Here is a 14,690-nt window from a genome sequence, read left to right as displayed (position 1 = left end):
AAGTAATTTTACTTTTTTCACTCAAAAGCATAGAGGAAAGTTTGGAATTGACATTATTTATATATTATTATGTTATTATTTTACTGGTTTGGCCCACTTCAGATCAAATTTAGCTGAATGTGGCCCCTGAACTAAAATTAGTTTGACACCCCTGGCCTAAAAGCACTGTTTTTGGCAGTACAATGCCATAGGTATTGATGTAAAAACTGAAGTGATTTTGGTTATCAAGAAAACTATAGAAAATGGCTACATATCAGCGCTGAAATTAAACTATTATGAGCTGTTTTTGTTGTTATCATTATATTTGTCCACATAAATGTACCATTAGTTGTACCAGGCTTTAAAATGAACAAGAAATTGAAGAAAACAAAAGTGGTCTAATATTTTTTTCCATGACTGTAGATGAGAATTAAAATGGAATATTATTATATTAACTTTGTGGTTGCACATGCGCATGGTGTGATGGAGCACCACGTCTCTTCTTAGATGGTCCAAATTATAGGAATGACACAAGAATGACAAAAATGACTCAACTTGACGTTTAGACAGATGTCCAATAGAAGTCTAGGAGAGCCAGAGCTGTTTTGGAGCCAACCCCAGTGGCCACCAGTGGTACTACACTTTAAGATTCTCCTGTCCTGGCTCATTTTGTCCTTCCCCCTCGAGCAATTAAGTCTTTCTAAGTTTGTAATGAAGAGTTGCATAATGTTAATTTTGATGATTCATGCATCACTAACAGTTCTCTCTATACCTTGCATTTTCAGGAGCTAGAGTTTGCAAATCTAACAGCCGTCCTCCACTGTATACATTCTTTTATCGCTGCCAAAGTGGCCTCCATGGACCCTCTCTTTATGTGCAGTCAGACATTTCCTGGAAACCACATGAACAGTTAAGACACCCCTGTCACCATGTGCATCTGAGGCACGTCTGCAGAGTTTTATGCACAAAGACTATTGATATGTATATCTTGTTCTTGCTATTTTTGTATGAATAAATGAAAAAGAAACATTTGTAAAAGACTGTAATAGTAAATAATGTAAGAATAACAAAAAACAGGGAAAATAGTATTTCATTTTTGAGAAGCAGAAAGTGCATTTCAGTTTGCCAGCACAGTCTGAGCTGATACAGTTTAGACAAAACACCCGAAGACTAAACCTTAAAAACCTAAAGAGGACATTTCACTCAAAAGTGACATTTCTTCACTTTGGATCCATCCCAATACAGTGGCTGTACTGTATATCTTCAGTTGCTTTATGTAATGGTTTCAGTGTGAAAATGCATATTTCTTGTGTTTTCAATAAATTGCTCTTACTGTCAAGCACAACTGCATATCGTGTAGAACTTTTTTTTTTTTCTGCTGCTTGTGTGTAGGGGGGGTGCGGGCAGTGAAAGTAACTTTAGGCTGAAGTATGTGGTAATCTGTGCTGAACTACTCTATTCATACATAGCTCTTTCTTACAAGATTTTTTTTTTTCCTCTGAAAGTATTTCCTAGAAATATTGGTACCATTTTGTGATAAGACCCTTTATAAAGTATTTAGATAATGTAAGTAATAGCATTCATTAAATTTAATTAGTCCTACACTTTCATCATTTAATATATGAACAATTTATAAAAAACTGCTTTTGGGTTGCCAGGTTGTAAAAATCCCTCTATTCCAGACTAGACTGCCATACATTACACTGGATTACAAAAAAATGTTTTTTGCAAGTAGTCTAGGTTTTTTCAACTGAATTAGGACCATTTTGCACCGCTAAATCCAAAAATGACATCCGTTTTTCTCAGTCAGGTCAGGTTTTTTTGCTAATTTGATTTTGAAAAATTTGATCTTCTCACAAAATATAATAATTAATACCAAAATAAGATTGGTAAGCACACTTTATGAAACTTGTGACTTGATTCCTGTTAGGTACAATGGTGTATTCACCGCAGATGTAGCAGAATACGTCAGGCTTATTTTTGCAAGATCTTCTAGTTGAAGCCATTTCATTCACCTGTAATATTAAAAAAAAAACAATCATAAATTGGCAAAATTAAAATCTTCAGAAATCGTTTATTGCAAGAAATATGAAAGAATTTTGTATCATATGATGTGAAAATGCCCATAAATGTAAGCAAAAATGTTAAAAAGCCAATATGTAGCATAGTTCAGAAAGTTGACCTGACTGAGCAAAATTAATGTGATTTTTGGATTCAGCACACCAAAATTATCCTAAATCAGCTCAAAAAACTTTAACAATAAATTTGTTGTTGACCAGTGTTATTTATTATATATTAACATTGCGTTAATAAAAATATATATGAAATCTGCACTTGTAACGTTAATTGGATACTCTGCTGCAGTGTTGTCCTAAAATAAATGGGTAAAGCAACTGTTTGTGATTTTGTTTGGACTTTGCTGCTTTAGATCTTTTGGATGCTTCTTTATATTCATGAGTCATTGTATCTTGTCCACATATATCTGCAAGGCATCACGAATCTAAAGATGCACAATGTTCCCAACAGTGTCAGTGTTCTAAGCTGGCTCTGAGCGTAGTGAGTCGACTGTGTAGGGCATGATCCCTCAGCCACTTCCCACTGGTCAGTAATCAGCTGCTGTTTGGTGCAAGGTTATAATAGTTTTGGATTTTTCTTTAGAGTTTAGTCTTATTTAGTTTTGACTTTTTTTTCTCTAATTCAGTTAGTTTTAATTCATTTTTAGAGCAGGTTTGCTAGTTTTTATTAGTTTCCATTTTTTTTCTAAATGCTTAGTTTTAGTTTAGTTTTAGTATTCATTTTCATTTTGTCGTATCTTTTCTCTTCTCCGTCGTATTCAAATAAATCCCAGACAGGACTCTGCTGCTTTCTCCCAACTTTAGTCTCCATGTTTCCAGGTAGAGTGGGGACCAGAAGACGACTCTAAACCACAAGTGACGAGAAGTGATGCACCGTGGAGTGTCGTATGGTACAGCTAGCTAAAATTGCTAGTGAAATAAATCGCTTTCGTGTCAATCCGACATTGACAAAGACGAAAACAAAGGGAATTTTATCCATAATTTTTATATGTTTTAGTTTTGTAAGCACACAATACAGGGTAGGGAAGCAAAATTTACAATGAACATTTAGTTGTTTTTTCTCAGCAGGCACTACGTCAGTTGTTTTGAAACCAAACATATACTGATGTCATAATCATACCTAACACTATTATCCATACCTTTTCAGAAACTTTTGCCCATATGAGTAATCAGGAAAGCAAACGTCAAAGAGTGTGTGATTTGCTGAATGCACTCGTCACACCAAAGGAGATTTCAAAAATAGTTGGAGTGTCCATAAAGACTGTTTATAATGTAAAGAAGAGAATGACTATGAGCAAAACTATTACGAGAAAGTCTGGAAGATACTATTAAAGAAGAATGGGAGAAGTTGTCACCCGAATATTTGAGGAACACTTGCGCAAGTTTCAGGAAGCGTGTGAAGGCAGTTATTGAGAAAGAAGGAGGACACATAGAATAAAAACATGTTCTATTATGTATATTTTCTTGTGGCAAATAAATTCTCATGACTTTCAATAAACTAACTGGTCATACACTGTCTTTCAATCCCTGCCTCAAAATATTGTAAATTTTGCTTCCCCACCCTGTACAGTTTGTTAGTTATAGTTTTTTTTCTTTTAATTATAGTTTTTATTTATTTATTTCAGTTAACGAAAATGTTTTTTCATTTCTAGTTTTCGTCATTTCGTTAGTTTTCGTTAACGATAATAACCTTGGTTTGGTGGTGGATCTTGGCCGTGCTGCTGCAGGAGGTGAAAGCCTGTGGCAGACCAGGACACTTCAGAGTAACAGCAGTGGCACACATCAGCTGCAGCATCAGCAACAAATGGCATTTAAATAAATAAATGCTGTCACTTTTCCATTCACCCTCAAATTGTGCGAATATAAGTTGCGCACAAAGATTTACCTAATGGAAAAACGACAACTCTAGTTTTTCGATTAAAAGTTTTTGCGCTGGCAAGAGGTGGTTTTTCGGGCATAGCGCAATTGGTTCATCACGCAAAACTACAATTGAAAGACCTTTTTTTTCTCCTACTAGAGTCACATGAATAAAAAACATGTTAACGGATGTTACAACAAGCAAAGAAGAAGAGTTTTAAAAGGTGTGGACACACCAGGAAGCTAAATCATTTTTTAATTTAGTACGGGATAGAAGGGTAATCCTTCCTTACTATATAATGCACGTTCTGTGTCTGTCCGTCCAATCAATGTTGCAGCACAGGAGGATGTTTGTACGGATTTTCCTCAGCCTTCACAGGCCCGATCGCCACCAAACTTGCCAAATGAATAGAAACATTACCTGACTACTAGGCACAATTTTATGTCCGTATTCAAATGTCGCGACGTATGCTGGGCGATTTTAGCCTCTCATGCTATCGTACAATGGCACCACGGGTACAATGCCACTAGTATATAATAATAATAATGATGAATATCTGTAAATCAGCATATTTACGTTTGTTGCTTTGTTTATACCATGACTTCTCATGTCATCTCGCGATAACAAATAAACAAATCATCGCATTAGTGATTTAATGGAAAAACCAACATTACACACTTCTCTTTTTTTGACATTTAGTAACTATCGGTAAAGTTTCGCACATATGTCCAATGGAAAAGCGACTAGTGTTTTACTAAAATGCCCTTTAAGTCAGGTCAACTTTATTTATAAAGCCCTTTAGAAGACATCGCAGTCGGCCAAAGTGCTGTACACGGACATAAAAACAAATATTACAGATAAAAGAATTAATAAAAACAATAAAAGTCAGGGCAGTGGAGACACCTGTTGGAGACTCTGTGGGACAAATAACGCAAATCACTGTCATGTTTTCTGGAGTTGTCCAGTGATCAAACCGTTCTGGGAGCAGCTATGTGAACATGTTTACTGAGAAGATTCCTTGTAAGTGTGAAGCCCTGTACTTAAGAGATATTTCATGTGATAACTGGACTCTGAAAGATTAAAAAAAAAACTGTTGTTAATTCTTTTGGCAGCAAGTAAAAAGACTATCACTAGAAAATGGTTAAAGTCTGAAGCATCCACAATGGAAGAATGGATCGATATCGTACAGAACATTTACCTTCTGGAGAAGCTGACATTTTCTTTTAAGGGTCAAAGGGAATCTTTTTTCAGTATTTGGTCAAAATGGATGAACTATGTAAAATCTGTGACTGCTGTGAATTGAATGTATGGATTATGTGAAAACATTTACATATATACATTTCTGTTTAGGTTAATGTAAACATACACACCTTAATGTGTTTTATTGTGTTGTAGAAGAAGTGGAGTAAGCCCTCTCCTCCCGCCCACTTGTTATAATTGTTCTTCATTCTACTAAAAAAAATTGTATTAGCAACGATCACTCTCTCATTCACATTTGAGGTGTAGACATTGAATTGTACCTGAAAGGGAAGTTTTGTATGATTCACTTTTCTGAATAAACAAAGAATGGGGAAAAACAAAAGTAATTATACATTAATACAATAAAAACCAACCCCTCACACTGAGTTAAAAGCCAAAGAGAAAAATATGTTTTAAGAGAGGACTTAAAAATAGAATTAAAAACTGATGAAAACTAACAACACTGTACATGTATTCGAAGAGGTACTTGTAAAACCTAAATACAGTAGTTATGTTTAAAGACAGTTGAGAAATGCAGTTTTGTCAGTGCTATAGCAAGTCCAGTCCACCATGCCTTAAATACTGGCATTTTTCACATGTCGTACATGAAACATCAGCCACAGGGTGAAACATCAATGGCAGTTTTATGGGTTGGTTATATAAAATCTGCTGCATTTCTGACTGAACCTGTCTGATGGGTTCATTACTCATCTGTTTCCTCTCCAACAAAACTAATTTTAGATTTTTATGGTGTGTTGGTTAAACCAGTTTTCTACCTGGTAGGTTCTCTGTGTGCTTTTAACTCAACAATGCGCTGCCACTTTAAGCCTGGTTAACAGGTTTGACACCTATTCATTATCATCACACTTGTTGGTTTATCTGTCGTGGGTATCGGATAATGATTATTTAGTGTGAGGACAGTGTGCTAAGTAAATAAACGCTAATACTGAAGATATAACTTTTTTTTTTATCATAAGTATTCAAGCTAAACTTCAACTCAGTATCACCTCAAGGCCACATTTATATGATAAATGTTAGTTGATGTAGTTTCTCACTAAATTATCATCTGTTTTGTCTTAAATGCTGTCCTCCAGTAACTGTAAGAGTAAAACAAACACTTTCTAAGGATGATAAAGCCCTTAATCCCACATTACCAAAGACATCTTATAATGCAACATGCTATTCAGAAATAAAATACCTCTCAGAGCCTTTTGTTATTTGGGATTAGTCAAGTATCATATGTGCTCACTGCGGAATGTTTTTGTAGTTATAAATTTTACTACACCAGTAAACAGACATGATTAAACATCTGATTAACAGAATTAATCCATGTACACATTAAAACAGGAGTGTCAAACTCATTTTCTTTCAGGGGCCACATTCAGCCTAATATGATCTCAAGTGGGCCAGACCAGTAAAATAATAGTATAATAATTTAGAAATAATGACAACTCCAAATTTTTCTCTTTGTTTTAGTGCAAAAAAGTTAAATTACAGTATGAAAATGTTTACATTTACAAACTATCCTTAAGCAAAAAATGGGAATAACATGAACATCCATGAACAACCTGAAATTTCTGAGACTGATCTCATGAAATTGTGTTGTATGTCACGGCAGTTCTTATGGCATTTGGCGTGCTATACGTACGAATTTTCATCCTTTTGCGTGTTATTCAGCGTCATTTGATTGTGTGTCAATTTACGCCCAGATCTCTGGTTCACATATCTGTAACCACAAACCCTTACCCTAACCCTAACCCTCAGTGCGTGGTATGTGACACAATGTGAACATACATGCGGAAGCTTATAATACGTGCAGATAACACGCCAATTAAAAGTAGTGTGTATATTTACACAATTTCATGATATCTAGTTGATAAAAATATGTGTAATTTTAACAATATTATGCATCAGTTTATCGTTTACACATGTATATTATAACTTAGACATCACAGTGGATCTACAAAGGTACAAAACATTTAGTAATAGGTATGTGGAACTGAAAAACATAGAATTAACTTTATGATCAATACAACTTCGCAAATTCATCCTGTGGGCCAGATTGAACCCTTTAGAGGGCCCGTTTTGGCCCACAGGCCGTATGTTTGACACCCCTGCATTAACCCATAAAGACCCAGCGCTACTTTTGTGGCAGTTCCCAAATTAATTTTTCCTCTATATTTACCCTTTCTTAAGTGATTTATCAAAATTTGTTGTAATATCATCTTCTGTATTTTGCATTTTTTCAGGGAAAATCTGGTATTTTCCTCTGTTTGATTTACCGATCATGCTGATGTTCAGAAAAGGTCATTTTAAAGTCAAGGGTTACTATAACAGAAAGAGAGAAAACTAAAAAAAAAGTTACTTTTTCAGTAAAATATATTAATAATATCATAACTTAACATAAACCAAGTATCTCTATCCACTGTCATTGATCCAACTCCATGGGTTTTACTGGTGAATCAGTGTCCACATTCACTACGGAGCCTCTGAACGTCCAAACGGGTCATATCAGATGACCATGTAAAAGATGACAAACTGCATTTTACAACAATTATTTACATGAATTGATAGAATTAAATGACCAGCAGGTATTAAACAGTTTATATCAGAAGAGGGTTTAGGTCCACAGTGGATGTTTGGGTCTTCATGGGTTAAAACAATATTTATACAATATGCTTCTGTGCTCTGGTGTGATAGCAGTGTCTGACACGGTTACTTACACTTCCAAATGATGCGTTTATGTCGATGCCATGTCTGTTTTGTGCTGTCAATCAATAAAAAATAACGATGTAATTCAAGACATTCATAGTGCTCTACCCGATTCTGTATAATGGAAAAAAAAGACTCCAATATGTCATATACTTGTCTGGCTGTCTCTCACTATGTTGTTCGCAAACTCAGATTCATTTGTTGAGAATTTTAGTTTTAAACCGTTTTCTGCTGAAGCTAGACCAGGCACCGTGACGGTAAGAGTGCACAGGGAGCAACAACTGAGATGGTCTTTAGCTCACTGCTGAAGTCACTGCTGGCTGCTGACACACACACACACACACACACACACACACACACACACACAGCATCATAAAGTTGCATCAGCACCATGTCAAGCATGAATTTCAAGTACAGCGCTCAACCATCAATGGGCCGTGACTCTCACAGTTGACTCCACCGTTAGCGTCGGACCCTGAACACTAACTGAAGTATTTGTGATGAGAGAAAGTTTCACGGAAAGCTTGAGAGCCGCCTCTGAGGCTTTTCTCACTGCTGGTTTTCCACATCGTATTTAAATGTAAAATAAAAATAAAAGTCTTCTCTGGAAAAGCAGGGACATGTAAAAGTAAAACGACTGCGATGATTGTGTCCTTACATCCCTACAGGACAACATGACAACAGAAGTGACACATACTGTTTGTAAAATACTTGTACTAATAAATGTTTTTATAGTGATGTTTTTTTATTTCTTTTAATTTTTTTTTATTCGTGATACAGCTAACGAGACATAGTGGAAAGAAAAAAAACTAATGACAGACAAATTGAGCAAGTAAACAAACAAACAACAATGACAACATCATATTACAATGAAAAAGATAATAAATATAAAGAGAAACTAAAACAATATGGATTGATTAGGGGCGATAGGGAAAAGGGAAGGGGGGTGTGAATGAAAATACTAATGGTATAATAATGAAATAATGATAATAACAACAACACAACAATACATAGTAATAATACTAATAGTCTTATTTGTTATTACTGTGGCAGCGGTGGTGGCAGCCACAATAACAGTAAAAAAATGGGTTAAATAATTCAATATTTATAATAATTTCTATCAGTTCATATCAATCAGAGTTTATATTAACCCTTTCATGCATGAATTATGAGACCCTTAATCAAGATTTTTTTCCTGAGTGTTTTTATTCCTCTTTCGGCATGATGAAAGCATGCCTAAAGAAAATTTTCTCATGAATTTATTTTTCAGGGAGCTGCAAAAATGTCCACTCAGCTGGACACCATGCATTTAATTTTTGAAGCAAAGAAACATGTATTTACTGATATACTGTGTGAAAACTATGAAATAAAAACATTTTTAATGCTTATTATAGGTATTTCATTTCTCAGACAAGGGTAGTTGTTTGTTTATTTGCTTTACTAGTTTGTCTGATAAATGGTTACAAAAAAATGTTTTTTGCAAGTTGTCTAGGTTTTTTCAACTGAATTAGGACCATTTTGCACCGCTAAATCCAAAAATGACATCTGCTTTTTTCAATCAGGTCAGATTTTTTTGCTAATTTGATTTTGAAAAATTTGATCTTCTCACAAAATATAATAATTAATACCAAAATAAGACTGGTAAGCACACTTTATGAAACTTGTGACTTGATTCCTGTTAGGTACAATGGTGTATTCACCGCAGATGTAGCAGAATACATCAGGCTTATTTTTGCAAGATCTTCTAGTTGAAGCCATTTCATTCACCTGTAATATTAAAAAAACCCATTAATCATAAATTGGCAAAAGTAAAATCTTCAGAACTCGTTTATTGCAAGAAATATGAAAGAATTTTGTATCACATGATGTGAAAATGCCCATAAATGTAAGCAAAAATGTTAAAAAGCCAATATGTAGCATAGTTCAGAAAGTTGACCTGACTGAGCAAAATTAATGTGATTTTTGGATTCAGCACACCAAAATTATCCTAAATCAGCTCAAAAAACTTAAACAATAAATTTGTTGTTGACCAGTGTTATTATACAGGGGTTGGACAAAATAATGGAAACACCTTCACCTCAAGATGATAATGCCCCAATCCATACAGCTAGAATTGTTAAAGAATGGCATGAGGAACATTCTAATGAAGTTGAGCATCTCGTATGGCCGGCACAGTCCCCAGACCTCAACATTATTGAGCATTTATGGTCAGTTTTAGAGATTCAAGTAAGACGTCGATTTCCACCGCCATCGTCTCTAAAAGAGTTGGAGGGTATTCTAACTGAAGAATGGCTTAAAATTCCTTTGGAAACAATTCACAAGTTGTATGAATCAATACCTCGGAGAATTGAGGCTGTAATTGCCGCAAAAGGCGGACCTACACCATATTAAATTATATTTTGTTGATTTTTTAAGGTGTTTCCATTATTTTGTCCAACCCCTGTATGTGGAAGACAGTATGAACCTTTAGCAGACATTTTTAATGCTGCTAATCAGAAGTTTTCTCATATTTTAACATACTAATAACAGTCATTACTCACTTCATGGAGATAATATGCAAAAAAACAAAACAAAAAAACAAAAATGACAACTTAAAAAAAAAAGTTAAGTACAGACTTATAACAATAACAAGCACTTGATTTACACTCAAACATGTGACTCTAGATCAGGTTTATGAAGAACAGGAAAGTTACAGTAATGGTATGAATTGCAGTGTATGAGATGATGCAAAAGCGTCCACTGTGTTGGCTGATACGGAACTAAAACAACAAAATCCATGAATATACAATAGAACAGCTGTAGAATCCACTGTAGTCACCACTATGCATGAAAGGGTTAATTAACTTAAATTAATATGGCGGAGGGGAGGACACCATTACCTTCTCACACAACCCCCCCCAGCAACGCAGCCACAGCCCAGGGACCAGGCCAGCCAAGACCAGCCAAGGGCTATTCCTCCTCCCCCTTTTCCCCCTTCTCCTCCTCTCTGCCTTTCCCCCCCCACACATATTATTTAAAAGTACAATTTAAAAAGACTTCTGCGGAAAAGCCGGGACACATAAAAGGACTGCGATGATCCCTATGGGACGATCTGACAACAGATGTGACACATACTGTTTGTAAAATACTTGCACTAATAAATGTTTTCATAGTGATGTTTATTAGCGTGGGATTAATTCTGACAGTGTTCAGTTTTCATTAAAGGTGTGCTGACAAGGAGAGAAGGCTGTTTTGAATGGTTTTGTTAGAGTATGTCTTTGTGAAACTAAACAGGCCTGAACGTGGCTCAGTCTCATTAGTGCGACTTCATGTTGTGCTTGAATAATCTCATCTCATCGCAAAATTTGAAATCACTTACACTGTTTTTGTGAGTTTCTTGTGTTACATTCCTCTCTTTCCTTTCTGCTCTGTCAGCTTATCAGTGTACACCTTGGATAGATTGGACTGAAGATGTCCTTTTTGTCCTGTGCTGATGCTAATTGCTAATGCTAGGCACTATGTGTGTGTATTATGGGTAAAATGCAGAGACTGAATTTCCCTACAGGGTTAAAAAAGTGAGTTAACTTTTAACCTTTGACTTTTGTTCTGAAAAAAATAACAGCTCAGACAATAAAACATGTCTTACACAGTCAACAATGAAAACAATCAGTATTTTAGAACTGTTCTAGTTTTACTTAATTCAAATCATTTTCTAGTTATGTTTTATTATTTCACCAGATTAGCAGATAAACCATGTTATGGCTCTAATTCTTTTTACATTTTCTTCTTTTAAGTTTTCAGAATTTATTGTTGTCATCATCATTAATTCCTGCCTGTGGTTTCACAACTGTATTGCAAATGCCCCTTTCTACGGTGGCTCAGAGGTGCAACAGCCCAAAAAATTATCCACTAGCCCAAAAAATTATCCACTATAAGAAAAAAAAGAGAACAGCCCAAAAAATTATCCACTATAAGAAAAAAGTGAACAGCCTGAAAAAAATGATCCATATAAGAAAAAAAAGAGAACAGCCCAAAAAATTATCCACTATAAGAAAAAAAGAGAACAGCCCAAAAAAATTATCCACTCTAAGAAAAAAAAGAGAACAGCCCAAAAAATTATCCACTATAAGAAAAAAAGAGAACAGCCCAAAAAAATGATCCACTATAAGAAAAAAAAGAGAACAGCCCAAAAAGTTATCCACTATAAGAAAAAAAGAGAACAGCTAAAAAAAAATATCCACCATAAGACAAAAAAAGAGAACAGCCTAAAAAATTATTCACCATAAGATAAAAAAAAAAGAAAACATCCCAAAAAAATTAACCAGTATTTTTTAAAAAACTTTATTTTTAGTGCACCAGCCTGCACTTCTAGAGGATGACTTCCTTAGCATTAGCCACATTAGCTGAAGGCCTTAAAAATTTTCAGCCTATGCTTTTATTTTTTGTGGTGGCCTTGATTTTAAAGCAAGAGACCTTTTGGGTAAACACCGCCCCCTTAATTGAAAAGGTGGATGATGTTTTGTTTTTCTTAGAGTGGATAAGTTTTTGGGCTGTTCTCTTTTTTTTCTTAGAGCAGATAATTTTTTGGGCTGTTCTTTTTTTCTTATGATGGAAATTTTGGGGGGCTGTTGCACCTCTGGGCCACCGTAGATTTCACTTCAATATACTGTGAGATTAAATAAAGGTCATAATAATAATAATAATAATAATAATAATAATAATAATAATAATAATAATAATAATGATAATACAGACACTTTCAGTCACACCAGTAACATTCACAGCATCCTATGCATAACTAACATCAGGAAAACACTAATATAACAAGAGGAAACTATGTACATTCAGGCTGCATCATAATCTATATGTTTTCATGTTGTGCTAATAAACTTTCCCAAAGTGTCCTAATTTATTAGCATGTCATGGTGCAACAACTTTTCAGAACCTTTTTATTTTTTAATATACAGGCTGTTCTGTGGTCCATTCACTGGCTCAATTAATGGCTTTACACCATCATATTTATGGGAGATTTTTAACCATTCATCAAACCAGCACAGCTTTAACTCTGTTCAAAGCCAAACTTCACAGTTATTTAACCCATAAAGACCCAGTGTTACTTTTGTGTCAGTTCCCAAATGAATTTTTCTCTCTATTTAACCTTTCTTAAGTAATTTATCACCATTTATTATAATATTGTCCTCTGTTTTTTGCATTTCTTCAATAAAAATCAGGTATTTTCCCATATTAATTTACTGATTATGTAGATGTTCATAAAAGCTCAGATTAAAAGTAACTGTCATAATATCAGAACCAGAGAACAGTGAAGAAAACATGTCTTTTTCAACCAAATTCATCATTAACTGAACATAAACCAAATGTGTTCATCCACTGTCATTTGTCAAACTAATTAAGTTTTACTGGTGAATAAATGTTGTAGAGGATGACAGTGTTTCCATGGTAACTACGGAGCCTCTGAACATCCAAATGGGTCATATCTGATGACCATGAAAAGACGACAAATTGTATTTCACACCAATTATTTACATGTATTGATAGGATTAGTGGATCTGCAGGTATTAAACAGTTTAGATCAGTGATTAATTTTGTTTGATGGTTAATTTTTGGATCCTTAAGGGTTAATTTCCATTTATTGTCACTAATTAATGTTCACTAATCTTTTACAAATACACCACTTGACATGAGTTATGATAGCATATGTTTCATGCCTCTTTCATCTTAACCCTTTCATGAATGGACTTTGAGAACCTTAATCAAGATTTATTTTCTTGAGTGTTTTTATTCCTCTTTAGGCATGAAAAAAACCATGCCATTGAAAATTTTGTTATGAATCTATTTTTCATGGAGTTCCAAAAATGTCCATGCAGTTCGACACCATGCATTTGATTTTTGAAGCAAAAAAACACGTATTTACTGATACATCACTTGAAAACTATGAAATTAAAAAAAAAAAAAAAATACTGCTTCTAATCTGTTTTCTCACATTTTAACATACTCCAGTACTACTCATTACTCACTTCATGGAGATAATATGCAAAAAAAAAAACTATGTTTAGTAAAAAAACAAAAAACAAAACGCCGTTTAATAATAATAACAAGCAATTGATTTACACTCAAACATGTTACTGCAGATCAGGTTTATCAAGAACAGCAAAGTTACAGTAATGGTGTGAACTGGAGTGTATGGGATGATGCATACGTATCCGCTGTGTCAGCTGATATGGAACTAGAACATCAAATCCCATGAATATACAAGAGAACAGCTGTAAAATAGCTGTCCACTGTAGTGACCCCGATCCATGAAAGGGTTAAACCACCATTGTAATGAGGAGCAACATCTTGGATTGGGGATTTGAAGTGTCCCAGTGCGATGGGAGAAACATCAACTGTATTTTACACCAATTATTTTACATGGATTGATAGGTTCAATGGATCAGGAGTTATTAAACATTTTATATTGGTAGATAATATTGGTTGCCGGTGGTTGTTTGGGTCTTTATGGGTTAAATAATATGGGTTTTGAAACATAAAAGTCTCTGTTTGAATGTGTTTTATTGTTTCTTATTTCATCTTTTGTAATGTGCTATATCGGTAACTGTTGATTAATAGACTGATGTTTTTTACCCTATATTATAGCAACAATAGTGTAACATGTAAAGTAAGGAGAGAGAGATAATGACATGCAGGAAATGGCTGAAAATACTGAATTCAGAACCGAATCTAGGCCACTGCGGGAGAGTTTCAGCCTATTTGAAACACATTTAGCTTTTAAAAAGTGATGGGGACATGAGTGACCACTGGTAAAAGTCTAGACCCTAAAAAGATTAGAC

At 34.6% G+C, this 14,690-nt stretch overlaps 1 protein-coding gene across 1 annotated transcript in view; it reads left to right on the top strand.

The window, feature by feature from the left end:
* The window catches only part of sntg2 (syntrophin, gamma 2), a 122,654-nt gene extending 121,601 nt beyond the window's left edge, over nucleotides 1–1,053 (top strand). The window contains exon 17 of the mRNA XM_030126379.1: nucleotides 765–1,053. Within this exon, the coding sequence (XP_029982239.1) occupies nucleotides 765–893 (129 nt within the window). The 3' untranslated portion in view covers nucleotides 894–1,053. The remainder of the gene's footprint in view (nucleotides 1–764) is intronic.
* The last annotated feature ends 13,637 nt before the right edge of the window (nucleotides 1,054–14,690 follow it).

The sequence above is a fragment of the Sphaeramia orbicularis genome, chromosome 22 (genome assembly GCF_902148855.1).
Source record: "Sphaeramia orbicularis chromosome 22, fSphaOr1.1, whole genome shotgun sequence".
Lineage (NCBI taxonomy): Eukaryota > Metazoa > Chordata > Actinopteri > Kurtiformes > Apogonidae > Sphaeramia > Sphaeramia orbicularis.
This window is presented reverse-complemented; position numbering and strand designations above follow the sequence as displayed.